The following is a 17,083-nucleotide window of genomic DNA, read 5'->3' on the forward strand; positions in this document are numbered from 1 at the left end:
TGGGGATCCCCCCCGTGCCGAGGGGCGAGTCCCGGCCGCGGGCAGCGGGGAAAGGCGGCATCCCGCGGGATGCTCCTGCTCTGGGATTGTCACTGCCCCGGGATCCTCCTGTCCCGGGATTGTCATTGCTTTGGGATGCTCCTGCTCTGGGATTGTCACTGCCCTGGGATCCTGGGATTGTCACTGCCCTGGGATCATCCTGCCCTGGGATTCTACTGCTCTGGGATTCTCATTGCTTTGGGATGCTGCTGTTCTGGGATGTTCAGTGTTTTGGGATTCTCCTTCCCCTGGGATTTTCACTGCCCTGGGATTCTCCTTCCCCTGGGATTTTCATTCCTTTGGGATGCTCCTGCCCTGGGATGCTCCTGCCCTTGGATATTCCTGCTCTGGGATGCTGCTGTTCTGGGATGTTCAATGTTTTGGGATTCTCCTGCCCTGGAGTGCTTCTAACTTGGAATTTTCTCTGCTGTGAGACGCTCTTGTCCCAGGATTTTCCTGCCCCGGGATTTCCTTGGAAAAAGGAAAAAGGAAAAAGGAAAAGGGGAAAAAGGAAAAGAAAAAGGACAAAGAAAAAGAAGAAAAATAAAATGGAGAAAGAAAAAGTAGTAGAGAAAGAAAGAAGAAAAATGAAAACAAGACAAAGGCAAAGAAAAAAATATGAAAGAAGATAAGATAAAGGGAGGAAAAATAAAAGTGGAAAACAAAAATATAAAGGAAAGGAAAGACAATTTACAGGAAAAAAAAACTTTTTAAAAGGAGAAGAAAAAGGAAATAAGAAAAAAACTAGAAGCAAAAAGGAAGCAAGTGGTGGAGCGGAGGTGATTTCCTCGTGCTGTCACAGGACACAAAGCCATCCATCAGCATCCTCCCCCGAAGAGCCCCGGGCAGCGGAGCCGGCCCCGCCCCGGGCCCGAGCGTTCCCGGGAGCGCACGGACCCGCTGGGAAGGCGCTGGAAAACGGGAAGCGCCACGGGAACCGATGAAGGCAGAGGGGAAACAGGAGGTAAAAAGGAGCTGTTGATATTGGGGATTTTGTGGGGTATTAACTCCCCCACTCACCCCCCCAGTAAATTAATGATAATTATTGGCGGCTCTGGAAAGGAGCCCAAATGTTGCTCCTGGTTTTTTGGGGGGAGGAAAAGCAGCTGGAGGCTCCAAGGGAAAATTTGGGGTTCCCGGAGGCTGCGCATGTTGTGTCCCCTCATTGCTAGAGCTGCCCTGGCGTGCCCGTGCTGAGGGGAGAAAAACTGAGCACAACCAGGCAGAAAAACCGAGCTTATGTCGCTGATGGCCTGAGAAGAGAAGGAACAGCAGCAGCAAGACATTAATTCATTTAAAACTCTGTTAAATGCGGCAGTGGTTGTGGGGGTGCTTGAAAATATGAGAGAAAGCAGAAATCATCTTGCAGAGAGGCTAAAATGAGAGTGGCTGTGCCTCTGGACGAGCCCCTCGCTCTGAGCAAAAATTCTATTTTTTATCTCCTCTCCTCTTCCCTTCCCTTTTTCCCTTTCTTTTCTTTTCCCTTCCTCTCCCGTCCCGAGCATCCCCCGGGCCGGGCGGGGCCGGGGCACACGAGGGGCTCGGGGTCGGTAACCCCGGCCGGGACACCGGGGGGTGCCGGGGAGCCCCCCGAGGGGCTCGGGGTCGGTAACCCCGGCCGGGACACCGGGGGGTGCCGGGGAGCCCCCCGAGCCTCCCGGGGCTGGGGATCCCCCCCGTGCCGAGGGGCGAGTCCCGGCCGCGGGCAGCGGGGAAAGGCGGCATCCCGCGGGATGCTCCTGCTCTGGGATTGTCACTGCCCCGGGATCCTCCTGTCCCGGGATTGTCATTGCTTTGGGATGCTCCTGTCCCGGGATTGTCATTGCTTTGGGATCCTCCTGCCCTGGGATTGTCACTGCCCCGGGGATCCTCCTGTCCCGGGATTGTCATTGCTTTGGGATGTTGCTGTTCTGGGATGTTCAATGTTTTGGGATTCTCCTGCCCTGGAGGGGATTGTCACTGCCCCGGGGATCCTCCTGTCCCGGGATTGTCATTGCTTTGGGATGCTCCTGCTCTGGGATTGTCACTGCCCTGGGATCCTGGGATTCTTCTGCCCCGGGATTCTCATTGCTTTGGGATGTTGCTGTTCTGGGATGTTCAATGTTTTGGGATTCTCCTGCTCTGGGATTTTCATTCCTTTGGGATGCTCCTGCCCTGGGATATTCCTGCTCTGGGATGTTCCTGCTCTGGGATTTTCATTGCTTTGGGATTCTCCTGCCCTGGGATGCTTCTAACTTGGAATTTTCTCTGCTGTGAGACGCTCTTGTCCCAGGATTTTCCTGCCCCGGGATTTCCTTTGCCCTGGGATGTTCCTTACCCGGGATTTGCTTTGCCCTGGGATGTTCCTAACCCGGGATTTGCTTTGCCCTGGGATGTTCCTTACCCGGGATTTGCTTTGCCCTGGGATGTTCCTTACCCGGGATTTCCTTTGCCCTGGGATGTTCCTAACCCGGGATTTGCTTTGCCCTGGGCTGCTGCCGCCCCGGGATTTTCCTGCCCTGGGATTTTCCCGGAGCTCTGATTCCTTCCCCACTCCTGGCAGCTTTGGGAACAGCCCCAGCCTCGGTGGGACAGTCCCGAGCTTTGGATGACCCGGGGTGCCACTGTCCCCCCAGAGCTTCCCCAAAAACCCGTCAGCAACCGGGGATGTGTGAGATCCGGGCCACAAATACGGGGTTTTTCTACCCGAAATGACCGAGGTGTTCCTCTCTCCTCCGCTGCCCAGCCCGTTCCCGTCAGTTCCTGGGAAGCACACAGAGGTTTTGGAGGGAGAAGCGGCGCTGAAAGGAGCCCGGGGCTGCGGGGACAGCCCGAGGCACATCCGGGATGGCATTTTGGGGACAGGAGCACCCGCAGCCCCACAGCCAGCTCCTGCGGGTCTCAGTGCCATGCCCTGGGGGATTTCACTGCCCCCAACCAGCACTGCTGATTTCCCTCCCTGCTGTGCCACCTGGGAGGTTCTCATTAATTTCTCTCTGTTAATTTCCCCGAATTTCCCATTAATTTCCCTTTTTCTTGGCTCTGAGCTGGCGTTGCTCCTCAGCAGTTTCTCATCCTCTACTCCCATCACGGCTCACGTCCTCTGACCAAAGGCTTTGAAGCCAGGCTGGATTTTGAGGCTGGATTTTGGGTTTTAGGCTGGGTTTAAACTGGTTTGAGGCTGGATTTTAAACTGGTTTTGAGGCTGGATCTTAGGCTGGATGTTGAGGCTGGATTTTAAACTGGGTTTTAGGCTGGATTTTAAACTGGTTTTGAGGTTGGATATTAGGCTGGATGTCGAGGCTGGATTTTAAACTAGTTTTGAGGCTGGATTTTAGGCTGAATTTTGAGGCTGGATTTTAAACTAGTTTTGAGGCTGGATTTTAGGCTGAATTTTGAGGCTGGATTTTAGGCTGGATTTTAAACTGTTTTTGTGGCTGGATTTTGAGGCTGGATTTTAAGCTGGATTTTAGGCTGGATTTTAGGCTGGATTTTAAACTGTTTTTGTGGCTGGATTTTGAGGCTGGATTTTAGGCTGGTTTGAGGCTGGATTTTGAGTCTCGATTTTAAACTGGGTTTTAAACTGGTTTGAGGCTGGATTTTAAACTGGATTTTAGGCTGGGTTTTAGGCTGGTTTTGAGGCTGGTTTTGAGGCTGTTTGTTTTCCTCGGGTATTTTGGGCACTTTGCTGTCAGCAGCAGCTGTTTGCAGGCTGTTGTTGACACAGCCCCCAGGCTTAGTGGAAGGCAGAGCATTTCCCTGAAGAAGCTGCTGAGATTGCTCATCCTGGCACTCGCGAATCACCTACGGAAGGCACCGCATGAGCAGGTCCTGGCTGAGCTGAGGCACTGCTGCAAGGCTGAGCAGCACAGCCTCTGGATCCCAACAAAACCAGGGAATGTTCACTGGAAAGGTCTCACAAACTGAGCATTTGGGATTTTCTGAAAAAAAAAAATCTTTTTTCTACTTTACAGTAAAGTAGAAAGGAGTAAATCAGAAAAAAAAACCCCACAAAGATCTGTATACATAATATTCCCGTTTTTCGGAGCTGGTAACAGGAATTCCTCTCTCTCCAGGCACCAAAATGCCACTTCCACGGATCGTGCCCTCGGCACTTTGGTTGGTGCTGCAGCTCACAGCAGGTAAGAGAGGCTTCTCCCTACACAGCAATTCTCTCTCGGAGGAAGCACTCAGCCGAATTAGGGTGGGGTTTTTCCAGCTTCTACCCCAAGAGCCAGTGAACCTCTTCCTTTCTGGGGTTAATAAGTGATGCAGGGACTTTGTTTGGTTTTCAGCTCCAGGCAGAGCTGTTGGCTTTGTGAGAAAAGGCAGCGGGACGGGCAGAGCTCATGAACAGGGGAAAAAATCACAAAATCACAGAATTTGGGGTTGGGGTGGAAGGACCTTAAAGCCCATCCTGCCCTGGCAGGGACACTTCCACTGTCCCAGGTGCTCCAGCCCCAGTGTCCAGCCTGGCCTTGGGCACTGCCAGGGATCCAGGGGCAGCCACAGCTGCTCTGGGAATTCCATCCCAGTCCCTGCCCACCCTGCCAGCCCGGAATTCCCTCCCAATATCCCATCTAAATCCCCCTTTTCAAGCTTACAGCCATTCCCTGTGTCCTGTCCCTCCATCCTTGTCCCCAGTCCCTCTCCAGCTCTCCTGGAGCCCCTCCAGGCCCTGCCAGGGGCTCTGAGCTCTCCCTGGATCCTTCTCCTCTCCAGGTGAACATTCCCAGCTCTCCCAGCCCAGCTCCAGCCCTGCAGCAGCTCCAGGTCCTTCCTGCACCTCCTGCCACAGCCCTGCTGACACAGACACCTTTCCAATCCCAGCAAAAGGAGGGTTCTGGCAGTTTGTTCCTGGGGCTCTCTGGGTTTTTGGGGACTGGGGGCGATGCCGTGGCTGCTGATCCCAGCCAGATCCCACAAGTTCTTGTGCAGAGCCCGGAATTTCTCCACCAAACACCTGGGGAGGCTCTTGCTGGAGCCCAGCCCGTCCTGCAGCCGGTTCAGGGGCTCCTGCTGAGGCTGCTTTTCCTTTCCCTTGCAGGACCCTGCAGGAAGGGGCCGGTGAGCGCCGGCAGAGCCTCAGAGGTCTGTGACAGAGGGAAGGTGACAGCCAGCCCCTGCTGTGCCATCGCTGGTGGCACCAAGGTCACCCTGTCCTGCCAGCTGGCAGCCCCACGGCGCTGGTGCTGGGCAGCGATTTTCCTCAACAGCTCCGAGCAAATCCGAGCCCAGGGGGGCTCGGTGAGCAAAACCTTCCTGCTCACTGCCCACGGCAGGCACAACTTCACCTGCAGGTGCATCTGTGGGGACAGGAGAAAACTCATCTGTGGCATCGATATCCAGTGTGGGAGTAAGGAAAACCCCTGCTTAATTACCGCCTAAAGGTCTTAATTGCTTCTTACGGCTCTCCTGTGGGAGAGGGAAGCCTGTTGGGCACTGCCAGGGGGTGGCTGTGTCCGGGACTGCTGCTGGCTCTTCCCACTGGGAATATTCCCGGCTGGAATTGTGCAGCTCTGTTACTCCTGAAGGGAGAGAGGCTCAACAAAGCTGTCTGCCCAGAGCAAACACTGCCCTCCCTGCCCTGCATCCCCTCAAAATCTCCTGCCCACACCTCTGGGGGAGAGCCACCGGAGCCAGGCTGGCTGGGAACGTCGGACTGAAGGACCCTGAAAGGTCATGGATGTCAGGACTGACAGGAATTTCTGTTTCAGGTCCTCCAGACGAGCCCAGGAACGTGTCCTGCATCCAGAAGGGGACACGGGGACATCCCACCTGCACCTGGCACAAAGGCAGGCTCACCTACCTGCACACTGCCTACGGGATAGAGTAAGTGCCGGGGTGGGAATACAATTAATGCCTAATTACCCCCTGCAGCAGCTTTCTCATCATGCCCTGCAGCTCCCTCGGGGTTCAGTGAAGAGCCTGTGCCAATCCATCCCTTTGGAAAGGGAACCTTGTCCCCGCACCCCCAGGACTGTCCCTGTCCCCATGGCCGGGGTTGATCCCTAAACCAGGACACCCCACACCCCCAGGATTGTCCCTGTCCCCATGACCTGGGGTGATCCTAAACCAGGACACCCCACACCCCCAGGATTGTCCCTGTCCCCATGGCCGGGGGTGATCCCTAAACCAGGACACCCCCCACCCCCAGGGCTCACCTTTCCTCCTCAGAAAATCCAACCAATCCTTTCCTCCTGCTCCAGGCTCTCCAACGGGACCGATGTCTTTTCCTTTCCAGAAGAAACTCCCGGCCAGGTTTTGCTGCTGGCTCTTCCCACTGGGAATATTCCCGGCTGGAATTGCGCAGCTCTGTTACTCCTGAAGGGAGAGAGGCTCAACAAAGCTGTCTGCCCAGAGCAAACACTGCCCTCCCTGCCCTGCATCCCCTCAAAATCTCCTGCCCACACCTCTGGGGGAGAGCCACCGGAGCCAGGCTGGCTGGGAACGTCGGACTGAAGGACCCTGAAAGGTCATGGATGTCAGGACTGACAGGAATTTCTGTTTCAGGTCCTCCAGACGAGCCCAGGAACGTGTCCTGCATCCAGAAGGGGACACGGGGACATCCCACCTGTACCTGGCACAAAGGCAGGCTCACCTACCTGCACACTGCCTACGGGATAGAGTAAGTGCCGGGGTGGGAATACAATTAATGCCTAATTACCCCCTGCAGCAGCTTTCTCATCATGCCCTGCAGCTCCCTCGGGGTTCAGTGAAGAGCCTGTGCCAATCCATCCCTTTGAAAGGGAACCTTGTCCCCGCACCCCCAGGACTGTCCCTGTCCCCATGGCCGGGGTTGATCCCTAAACCAGGACACCCCACACCCCCAGGATTGTCCCTGTCCCCATGACCTGGGGTGATCCTAAACCAGGACACCCCACACCCCCAGGACTGTCCCTGTCCCCATGGCCGGGGGTGATCCCTAAACCAGGACACCCCCCACCCCCAGGGCTCACCTTTCCTCCTCAGAAAATCCAACCAATCCTTTCCTCCTGCTCCAGGCTCTCCAACGGGACCGATGTCTTTTCCTTTCCAGAAGAAACTCCCGGCCAGGTTTTCGGCTCTGGGGCTCTGAGCAGGCTGGATTTTGACTCCAATTACACCGTGGTGGTTTCTGCCTCCAACCAACTAGGAAATGCCTCTTCCCAGCCGCTCACCTTCATGCTGATAGACATAGGTGAGGCACCACTGCCCCCCTCTCAGCCAGCCCCAAACCTTGGGGGAGACCTGAAAATATTCAGGACCTCTTGGAAAAACATTAAACCTCTTGGGAAAATCACCCATCCAGCCTGAAGCAGTAATCCTGTTTTCCACCTAACCCCTCTCTGAGCCCTGTTTGTTTCCCTGTTTTGGTGCCAGTGAAGCCTCACCCTCCCGAATTTTCGGTGGAATTCGATGACTCCTCTGCCACCAGCTGCACCATTCTGCGGCACCGCGGGGCACAGGCACAGCACTGCAGGCTGAGGTATCGTCCCCTCGGCAGGCACGGCTGGAGCACGGTAATCCTGCTGGGATTCAGGGACTCGTGGGCAGGAAAGAGCCCTGGGCAGAGCTCAGAGCCCCTGGCAGGGCCCAGAGGGGCTCCGGGAGAGCTGCAGAGGGACTGGGGACAAGGATGGAGGGACAGGACACAGGGAACGGCTGGAAGGTGAAAGAAGGTAGATTTAGATGGGATTTTGGGAAGGAATTCCTGGCTGGGCTGGAATTGCCAGAGCAGCTGTGGCTGCCCCTGGATCCCTGGCAGTGCCCAAGGCCAGGCTGGACACTGGGGCTGGAGCACTCTGGGATAGTGGAAGGTGTCCCTGCCATGGCAGGGTGGCACTGGGTGGGATTTGAGATCCCTCCCAACCCAAACATTCCATGATTCCATGAAGTTTTCACTGCAAGTGGCAAAAAGGACGCTTTGCTGGGAGCTGAGCATGTCACCCCAACACAGATTTTGCTGTGGGCACGTAAGAAATGAGGGACTTTTCAGACGAAGCCCTGCAGGGCTGATGATTTCCTTGCATCATCCCTTGAGTCTCTGAGGCTGCCTCAGCTCAGGTTTTTCTCTGCTGATTTTAAATCTGTGGCTGAGTTTGTAACTCAGCCCCTGCAGTCCTGGTTTCCTTGGGAGTTTAATACCGATTTCTTCATCCCCACTGAAGGTGGAGAGCCCCAGCAGGGAGAAACACCATCTGCAGGGGCTGGAGCCCGACACAGCCCACGAGTTCCAGCTGAGCTGCAGGATGCTGCCCGGCCGAGGGCTGTGGAGTGACTGGAGCAGCAGCCAGGGCAGCACCCCAGCAGCAGGTAAAGACCTGCCCTGAGCCCAGCTCTGAGCTCTGCACCCACAGCAAAGCCCAGCTCAGGGGCCAAACTGCTGCTGGGCTGCTCGGGGTGAGCTCCAGACCCAGCCCCCGAGCCAAGGGGGAGAAGTTTCTGTAAGAAAATTGCGTTTTTAACGAGCGAACGGTGAAGATGTTCCAAAAGAGAAATCTCCAGAGCTCCCTGAGAAGGATTTGGGGGTTGGGGTGAGATGCTCTTTAAGGTGCCGTGCTACCTTTGTCATTCTGTGGTTCTGTGCTCTCCTGCTTGGCTTTGGCTGCTCTTTTTTTGTGAATTACTGGGGCTGGGGCTGTTCTGAGTCACCCATTTCCCCTTTCCCCGTGACAGCAGCAGTTTCTGTAAGAGGCATTGATTGATTTGGGAGGTGTGAACTTTGTGAACTTTTCCCTGCCTCCCCCACCTTCCTCTCAACAGTTTTCTCCCCTTTTCGTTGCACCCTGAGCTTGTGGCCGTCCCCCCCACCCTGCCCTGGGGTTTTTGGCTGATCTTTGTGCCCTCAGAGCCAGGGGAGGCTGCAGACAAGCAGCTCTGGGTGCATCCTCGCTGCTCTGCTGAGCTTCCCCACCAGCTGTCTCCCAAAATTAAACCTTTCCGAGGAGAAATTCCTGTTCCTGCTCCTTTTTGTGCCAGCTGCCAAAAACCTCGTTCACGTGGTCCACAGGCTTTCAAAGCCAGGCTGGAGGGCAGCAGATGCAATGCCAGGTTGGGATTTTTCTGCCCTGAGCTCGCAGCCAGTGCTCTGGGTTTGTTTCTGCTCCTTGTTCCTGTTGCAGTCACTCTCTGCAGCCACTCCAGGACAAGCTGCTCCCCAAATGCTGACCTGCAGGGGTTTGTGGCTGTGCTCAGCCCTGGGCTCCCATCAGCTGCCCCTGCTCCTGCTGTTAATTGGAATTGATGAGCTGGTGCTGCTGGGGGTCCTCGAGGAGCAAAGCTCTGCCATCCTCTGTCACCCCAGCTTTCCTGACCCCTTCACCTCTGGTGCTGGATTTTGGGAGCTCATCCACCAGCCAGACCTTCCCTTTGATGTCGTTTTGGGAGGTTTGCTCAAAACACCAAGAGTTTCCAGTCAGAGCTGTGGAAGGAACCAGGGGTTTAAGCTGCCTCAGAGAAGCTGTTGAAGGCATTTATTAGACAGGAAAATCCCACACATCCCCACGTGCCCTCATCCCAGGCTGCCTGTTGTTCTAGGATTGACAGAGCCAAGCCCAAGGACCTTCAGAGGCCTCAAATTTATGCAAAGACAGGAGCTAATGCTGTGCTTTGATGTGTGGCTTCCCTTGGGAGCCATCCAGATTACTGAGGTCAGGACAAAGCCACCAGCACATCCAAACTCCCCTCCTTGGGTTTATGGCTTCTTCTCCTCGTGCTGCCACCCTCAAACAGCCAAACAACAGCAAACCTGGGTTATCACACCCTGCAGCACTCCAGGGGCATTTCAAAGATTAAATTTGAATTTTCTCAGGGGTTTTACCTCCTTGTTTGCTGGCTCCAAACCCCAGCCACTGCCACTGCTCTGCTTTTCTTTCCCTCCAGTGCCAACGGGAACCCTGGATGTCTGGTACCGGCAGCAGGAGCTGGACTCGGGGCACCAGAACCTCTCCCTGTTCTGGAAGGTGAGTGCACTGAAACCCCCTGGCCTGGTTTGAACAGACAGGCTCTGCTAAGGAAGGCAGGAGCCTCCCCTGAAATGGAAAATGTAAACCCCCTCTCCCCAAATTATTATAATTTTGAAATTAAGGGGCTCTCAGGCAAAGATATGGGAGCAGGAATAACAGTTCTTTATTAGGGAAAAATAAAAACAAAATGAAAATGCAGCAATACAAACCACTGGCAGAGTCAGAGAGAGGATAAGTGCCCCAGCTCTGACAGAAGGGACAGAACACACAGCCCCAGCCACACCTTGAAACCCAGGATAGCCCAGCAGAGGCTGCAAAACGCAGCCAGGTGAGAGGGGAAATGAAACCAGAGCCAGGAGAGAGGAGAAATGGTGATTTTTAGGCTGGCAGGGAAGGACTGAACCCTGGCAGAGCACAAAGGTTTCACCAGCTCCCAGGGACAGGGACACAGACCAAGGGTCCCCTCCCTATTCCTCCTCTTACTCATCAGCATTTTTCTACCTGCAATTTCATGGAATGCCAGAATTATTTGGATTGGGAGGGATCTCGAGTGTCATCCTGTTCCATGGCAGGGACACCTCCCACTGTCCCAGGCTGCTCCAAGCCCTCTCCAGCCTGGCCTTGGACATTCCAGGGATCCAGGGGCAGCCACAGCTGCTCTGGGAATTCCATCCAACCCCTTCCCACATCCCAGGGAACAATTCCTTCCCAATCTCCCATCCACCCCTGCCCCCTGGCAGTGGGAAGCCATTCCCTGTGTCCTGCCCCCATCCCTTTATCCCCAGCCCCTCTCCAGACTCCCCAGCTGAAATCGTTTTCAGGATCTGTTGGGCAGAGCTAGGGGCGGGGACCCCACAGGGAACATTCCACACAGAATTTAGTTTAAAACCCACCAGAACTGGGTAAAAAAAATTTCACTCTGTTCCCCCCCCCACGCCAGGCTGCAAGTGAAAGCAGAAATTCTCATGAAATTCTGTGAGCCCAGACGTTGTGGCTTCAGCCACTGTGGCTTGCAGACCTTTATCTTGCAGCACTTTCTTTATCAGGAGTGGCTTCCTGCAGCATCATTCATAAAACGGGGTGATAAACTGCATTTAGAGGTTTCACTGCAGCTCCCAAGCCAGGCTGACACTCAGGACCACTTCCTACCAAGGCTGTGCTCTTGTTCTCAGACAAACACCCAGAAAAGGGTTGGAAATTCAATTTCAGCAGGTTTCCAGTGCTGCCTCAGTCCCGGGCTGCTGCCAAAGCACGGCGAACATTTTGGTTTGTGCTTTGTGCATTGTTTCGTTCTGACAAAAATCAGCCAAACGAATGAATTAATGTCACAGAAACATCAGGAAACTGAAACTGAGAGTACAACTGCAGGCACCCAGAGGGGAGCTAAAACCAGGGTGTGGTGTTCCACAGGCTGTCAGAGATGTGTGTTCTGAGTGGTTCCATTTCAGTAATTCTTTATGGTGGCTTCAAGTAAAATCCAAGGTTTTTCTCCCAGGCAAAACCTGCTCATTTTGACAAATCCAGCTGAGAATTTGATCACCTTTTTCCCCCTCCTTTGTGAAAAGTGTGGCTTTCAGTAGGGGGGAGGGAAAAAAAGTGAGAATTCAGCTTCAGGGCAGGAAGGGTTTCAGTGTCCCCAGCTGTGCTGCTGCTGGAGCAGTCAGCATCTCACAGCAAAACTGGGATTGGGTGGCAAAAATAAATCCTGAAATTTGGGTTTGGGTTTGCCATCCTGAGCCCAGGTGAGGCTCCTGCTGCTCGGCATGGCCGGAGCACGGCTCTGCTCCGTGCCGCACCCCTGCAGGTGTTGTGGTCCCTCCACCTTGTGCTCCCCTCAGTGAACTTCAGGGATCTGCTGATCTGCTTTTCCCTGCGGTCCTGCAGGGGAGCAGCCCCTGCTCTCGCAGCCAGAGGGGCTCCAGCCCTTGGGATATCCCCGTTCCTCCTCTGGAATCTCTGCAGCAGCTCCACATCCTCGTGCTTCCACCGGGGCAGGGTGTTGGGGCGTGCCCTGCCAGCACCTGCCAGGGCTTGGGATGGCACAGCCAGGCCGAGCTGTGGGTGTCCCACCCATGAGAAAAGCCAGGAATGTCACTGTTCCTGCCAGCAAACCCTCACCCTCCCATCAGCACCTTCTCTTTATCACTGTAATTCATTTTATCCTCCCCACGGCACCAGAGTGGGCGAGACCCAGCAAACCCCACGTCCCAAAGGTTTGACTGAGGCCTCAAGAACCTTGTTTTGTTCTCCCCTGCAAGATCTGCCCCCTCCCCAGCGGGTCTCTGCCGTGGGCCTGGGCAACAGCAGCATCCTGGTGAGCTGGAGCCCCCCTGCCGCAGGCGCCGTGCCCGTGGGGGGCTACCTGGTGGAGTGGGCAGAGCCCTGGAGGGAGCCACGCCTGCAGCCCCAGCACGGCTGGGTGAAGCTGCCCCCGTCCCTCCTGTCCACTGTGATAGCAGGTAACGCCACCCCGGGCTGGGCACGGCACCAGTGTGGGTGGAAAATGGTCTTAGCAACAAGTCGGGTGGGAATTCGGGCTCTGAGCCGGGTTTGGAGCAGCCTGGGATGGTGGGAGGTGTCCCTGCCATGGCAGGGGTGGCACTGGGTGGGATTTAAGGTCCCTCCCAACCCAAACCAGTCTGGGATTGTATATTTCTATATATTTCTATAGATTCTATATTCTATATATTTCTATAATTTTTACTAAAATCACTGCCAGCGATGCAGGGGCGCCACAGCTTCTCTGGGCTTCTCTGTGCCAGGGCCTGCCCACCCTCCCAGGGAACAATTCCTTCCCAATATCCCATTTATCCCTTTCCTCTGGCAGTGGGAAGCCATCAATTTTCAGTTCTCATCTTCCTTTTCTTTTCCCTTAATCCTCTTCTTCCTCCTCTTCTCCTCTCTTATTCTTCGTCATTTTCTCTTTCCTTATTCCTCCTCCTCCTCTTTTCCCCCCTCCTCTTCCTCCTCCTCCCCCTCGGAGCCCGTCCCAGCTGCAGGCAGCAGATCCCGTGCCAGGCTCCCCATTTCCATGCTTTTCCGCAGCCGTTCCCGCCGGGAAGGCTCCTCGCTGGCTGCACCTCGCTCACCTGGAGCCCGGCGAGCCCCACGAGCTCTGGATGACAGCGGCGACCGCGGCCGGGGAGGGGCCCCGGGGCAACAGCGACAGCGTCTGCCTGGAGAGTAAGGGAGCTGCTTGCCCTCGGATCCCCTCTCCCGCCCTCTGGAATGCTTTTCCTGCTCCTCTGCAGTCACTCGAGCGCTCCGAGCGTGCTGAAGATCTCTTGGTGCTGAGGATTTGCTGGGTTTGGGATGTGGAATCTCCTTCTTTGCCTTCAGGCTCCCAGTGCTGTGCTGTTTCCTCTGTGGTGAAGGGTGGTTTATTCATGAAGCACAGAAAGATTTGGGGTTTTTTTTAATCTTTTTGATGGAGCTGAATGGTGGCTGCTCTGCATTGCAGGTGCTGGGGGCTGGCTGACTCTGGTGCTCATCGGCAGCTTCTTCGTCCTCTCAGCCTGCCTTTGCTCTGTGCCTCCAGCAAGGAGAGTGTGAGTGGATCCGCCAGCTGTGTCCCAGCAAATCCGGGATGGCTATCAGGAGGGACTAAATCCCACAATGGTTTTGGTTGAAAGAGATCTCAAATCCCACCCAGTGCCACCCCTGCCATGGCAGGGACACTTCCACTGTGCCAGGTGCTCCAGCCCCAGTGTCCAGCCTGGCCTTGGGCACTGCCAGGGATCCAGGGGCAGCCACAGCTGCTCTGGGCACCCTGTGCCAGTGCTTTTTAAGAATCTTTACTCCCATCTAATCTAAATCGACCCTCTTTTAGTTTAAAACCATTTTCCCTTGTCCTACAAGATGGTCATGCCCCTTCATGAGCATGGAGCAGTGAGGATTGTTCAAAAAGAAGGTTTCAGAGTACATGAAGGATAATAAAAACAGGCTCTGAGCTTAAAATACAGCTGTAGTTCATAGATGCTGTGAATTTTTAACCAGCTCTTGAGACCAAACTGAAGGGGAGCAATCCCTGGGAATTATCCCCAGCCAGCCAAGAGCTCTGCAGGTCCCTCTGAGGGCGGATCCACAATCACACCTGGGTTAATTCCACACCCAAGGAGCACAAGGCTGCTGCAGGTCTCACCATTCACGTTTTTAATTGCATTTATCCCCCCTGCAGGCTCCTGTCCCTCCTCCTGCCGCAGTGGCAGAGCAAAGCCATTCCCGACCCTGCCAACGCCACGTGGGCCAAGAGCTTAGCGGCTGCCAAGGTAAATTAGAGGGGTTTTTCCTTCTAATCCCACAACCTTCATTAAAAAGAAGCAATTGGAGCCATGCGAGCCTGTAATCTCCTAAAGCAGCAAATCCAGCAATCTCTGGCAGCAGATAATCTCCGCTGGAGGAGACTGCGGGGTGCGCTGGGCGAATTAAAGCCCAGAAGAAGGCGAGATCTCCCTTAGGATGTGGGGAGCGAGTCCCGGGAGCTCCGTGCTGGGATTCACTCCGTGTCCCCCCCGCAGGAGGAGCTGAGCGCTCCCTCCAGCCCCTTCCTGCCCGGCGGCTTCGAGGAGCCCGAAACCAGCCCGGTGGAGGAAAGCCCGGCTCACCCCGAGCCCCCCAAGCCCGGGGACAAGCCGGTGGTGGGCAGCGGGGGGCACGGAGACTGGGCACGGGAGAGCTCGGAGGAGCAGCAGCAGCTCCCGGAGCTGTACCAGAGGCTGGTGGTGGAGGCGATGGAGCCCGATGGAGCCCCCGGAGCCGTAATCCCCCCGGCCGAGTACATCTCCAGCCCCGGCAGCCTGGCCCCCGAGCCCGAGCCTGCCCCCGAGCCCGAGCCCAGCGCCCTCCCGCTCTTCCCAAGCGCATTCCTGCCTCCCGCCCTCTGCTGCCAAGGGAACCTGACTCTGGATCGAGTGAAACTCAGCGGCAGCTCCTTCCCGAGGTAGGCAGGGGGCGATGTCAGCCCGGCAAGAATTTTGGCACTTTGCAGAGTATTTCAGTGTTTTGATGTGAGCTCAGTCTGGATCTTGGCACTTTACAGAGTATTTCAGTGTTTTGATGTGAGCCTAGCCTGGATTTTAGCATTTACGAAATATTTCAGTGTTTCAGCACAGCCAGTGCAGTCCCTCACATGTGACACCTTCGAGTGACAAAACCCTTCCCAATCACACCTCACCAGTGGACGTGGCTGCTCCTCTGCAATCAGAAGCACAGCTGGGGATGCCAGAGCTGGATTTTGGGGATTTTGGGAGCTCTTCCTGCAGCCTGGGCTGCCTCAAGCCCTGTCCCACGGCCCAGCCCAGGATCAGAGCTGGAAATCACCATTTCCACCAGAAAGAGCAAGGAACTGCAAAAGGGAAGGATGGAACAGCTCAGCACCTCTTGTTCCTCCCCTGGCACCAAGTCACAGAGTCCCCAGTGTCACCAGCCCCACGAGGGACACAGCACCAGAGCCCCTCCTTGCCTCAGTACAGGACAGGAAAATTCCTCTCCAGAACTAAAAGCAGCAGGTAGGATCTGTACTCAGCCAAATGGATTGTCAAGAGGAATTTAAGTGATTTATTGGAGTGTTCTAATTACAGGCTGCAAGGGTGTTACACATTTAATGACTTTGTTTACCAGATGTGTGTATATAAATAAAATGTTGGAAATCTGAACTTGGCTTCCTGTTGTTTTCTCTGGTCACGCTCCAGCTTTACACAGTACAATTAAAAATTAAATAAAGCTGAAACGTTGCAGTTAGAGATGGAGCAGCCCAGGTATGAACTTACCTGGAGCATCCTCTGTGTCCCCAAGCAGGGACACGAGCTGCTGCTGCCACCATTCAAGTGCAGATTTGGGTATTGCCAAATACCAGCTCAGCCACTGCGCTTTGGGCTTCTGAGCTCTGGTCCCACCTGTGTCACCTGGCTGGGTGACAGCAAAGGAAAACATCTCCCTCAGAACTGGGTCACACATCCAAAAAACCCGAACCTGCTGCCTGCTCTCCACACCCTGCCTGGGAACCACCCCGGTAAGAGGATTCTGCCTGAGCACCACAACTCAGCCCCTCCAGTCAGCTCTGCAAACCAAACTGAGCTAGAAAGGCACATCAGATGCCAAAAAGGGTTTGGCTTTTTGGTTGGTTGTTTGTTTTTTTTGGGTTTTTTTGATAAAGCACTATTTTGCCATTTTTCTGCATCTTGGTTTTCTACCTCAACCTAAGGATAAGAGAACTTTGGAATGAATTTTCTCCTTGCCCCATAGATCTCCAAATCAATCACAATGTGGGGTTTCATGTGCAGCCTTGCTCCAAGAGACAAGGACCAGAGTTCTGTAACTCCAGCCTGCTGTCCCTGAGCTTCCCAGGTGAGTCCCCCCTCAGGACACCCTTCACAGCAGGAACACCAGGTGTGGCTGTCCTGGGGACACCCCGAGCATGGAACCTGGCAGAGGCAGAGCAGCCCAGAGTGCCTGGTCCTTGGAATGACTCTGGGAAAGCAGCAGCTGGCACAGCTGGAAGGGGCACAGCTGGCTGTCAGTGCTGGGTTTATTAAACCAGAGCTCTGTCTTTGCAAAGCCATCCCTGTGGGCACAGTTACAGGTGGGGGTGGGCTCAGCTCCTCCAACTGCTGCCACCACACATTCCCACTGATTCCCAACATTCCAGGAGAATCCATGTCCTTTCCCACACAGCTAACTCTTGGAATTGAGCAATCACTCCCCCGTGCTCCCTCCCACCATCCCAGCTGAGATCAACTCCCCTGCTCAAACCTTGCCCTTGGCTCACTCCAAAGCCAATCTGCTCCACGCCTCCAACTTTCTCTGCTCTCTTTTCCAAAGGATCAGAATTTAAAAGCTGCAGTCCCTCAGATTTGGTGTGACAGCAGGAGCAAGCAAGAGGACAGAAAATGTTACTAAAAGCAAGCTCATTAATCATAAATAACCTACTTGGGAGATGCTTTTCCAAGGCAAAATCCATCCTGGGAAAGGGAATGCAAGCTGGACTTCCCAGGACAGACCCTAGAGGAGCCACTATGAACCTCAGTGGCTTCATTTCCACGTGGTTTTCAGGACATTTTTTTTTAAAGAGCATGAAAATAAACCTTTATTTCAGTTAACACCCACCAATATTAAAGATA

The 17,083-nt window shown here is 54.7% G+C and overlaps 1 protein-coding gene across 1 annotated transcript; it reads left to right on the plus strand.

Annotated features, from left to right (window-relative positions):
* The first annotated feature begins 903 nt into the window (after nucleotides 1-903).
* IL12RB2 (interleukin 12 receptor subunit beta 2) lies at nucleotides 904-15,591 on the plus strand. Its single transcript, XM_041472196.1, has 15 exons — nucleotides 904-1,003; nucleotides 4,095-4,160; nucleotides 5,066-5,374; nucleotides 5,736-5,850; nucleotides 7,023-7,198; nucleotides 7,381-7,520; nucleotides 8,169-8,313; nucleotides 9,883-9,962; nucleotides 10,276-10,336; nucleotides 11,984-12,513; nucleotides 13,028-13,148; nucleotides 13,426-13,513; nucleotides 14,143-14,233; nucleotides 14,483-14,904; nucleotides 15,064-15,591. Exons 2-15 carry the CDS (start codon nucleotides 4,103-4,105, stop codon nucleotides 15,110-15,112), a joined length of 2,385 nt encoding a protein of 794 aa, XP_041328130.1. The 5' UTR covers nucleotides 904-1,003; nucleotides 4,095-4,102; the 3' UTR covers nucleotides 15,113-15,591.
* The last annotated feature ends 1,492 nt before the right edge of the window (nucleotides 15,592-17,083 follow it).

The sequence above is a fragment of the Pyrgilauda ruficollis genome, unplaced genomic scaffold, assembly GCF_017590135.1.
Source record: "Pyrgilauda ruficollis isolate IOZ18807 unplaced genomic scaffold, ASM1759013v1 scaffold283, whole genome shotgun sequence".
NCBI classification, from domain to species: Eukaryota; Metazoa; Chordata; class Aves; order Passeriformes; family Passeridae; genus Pyrgilauda; species Pyrgilauda ruficollis.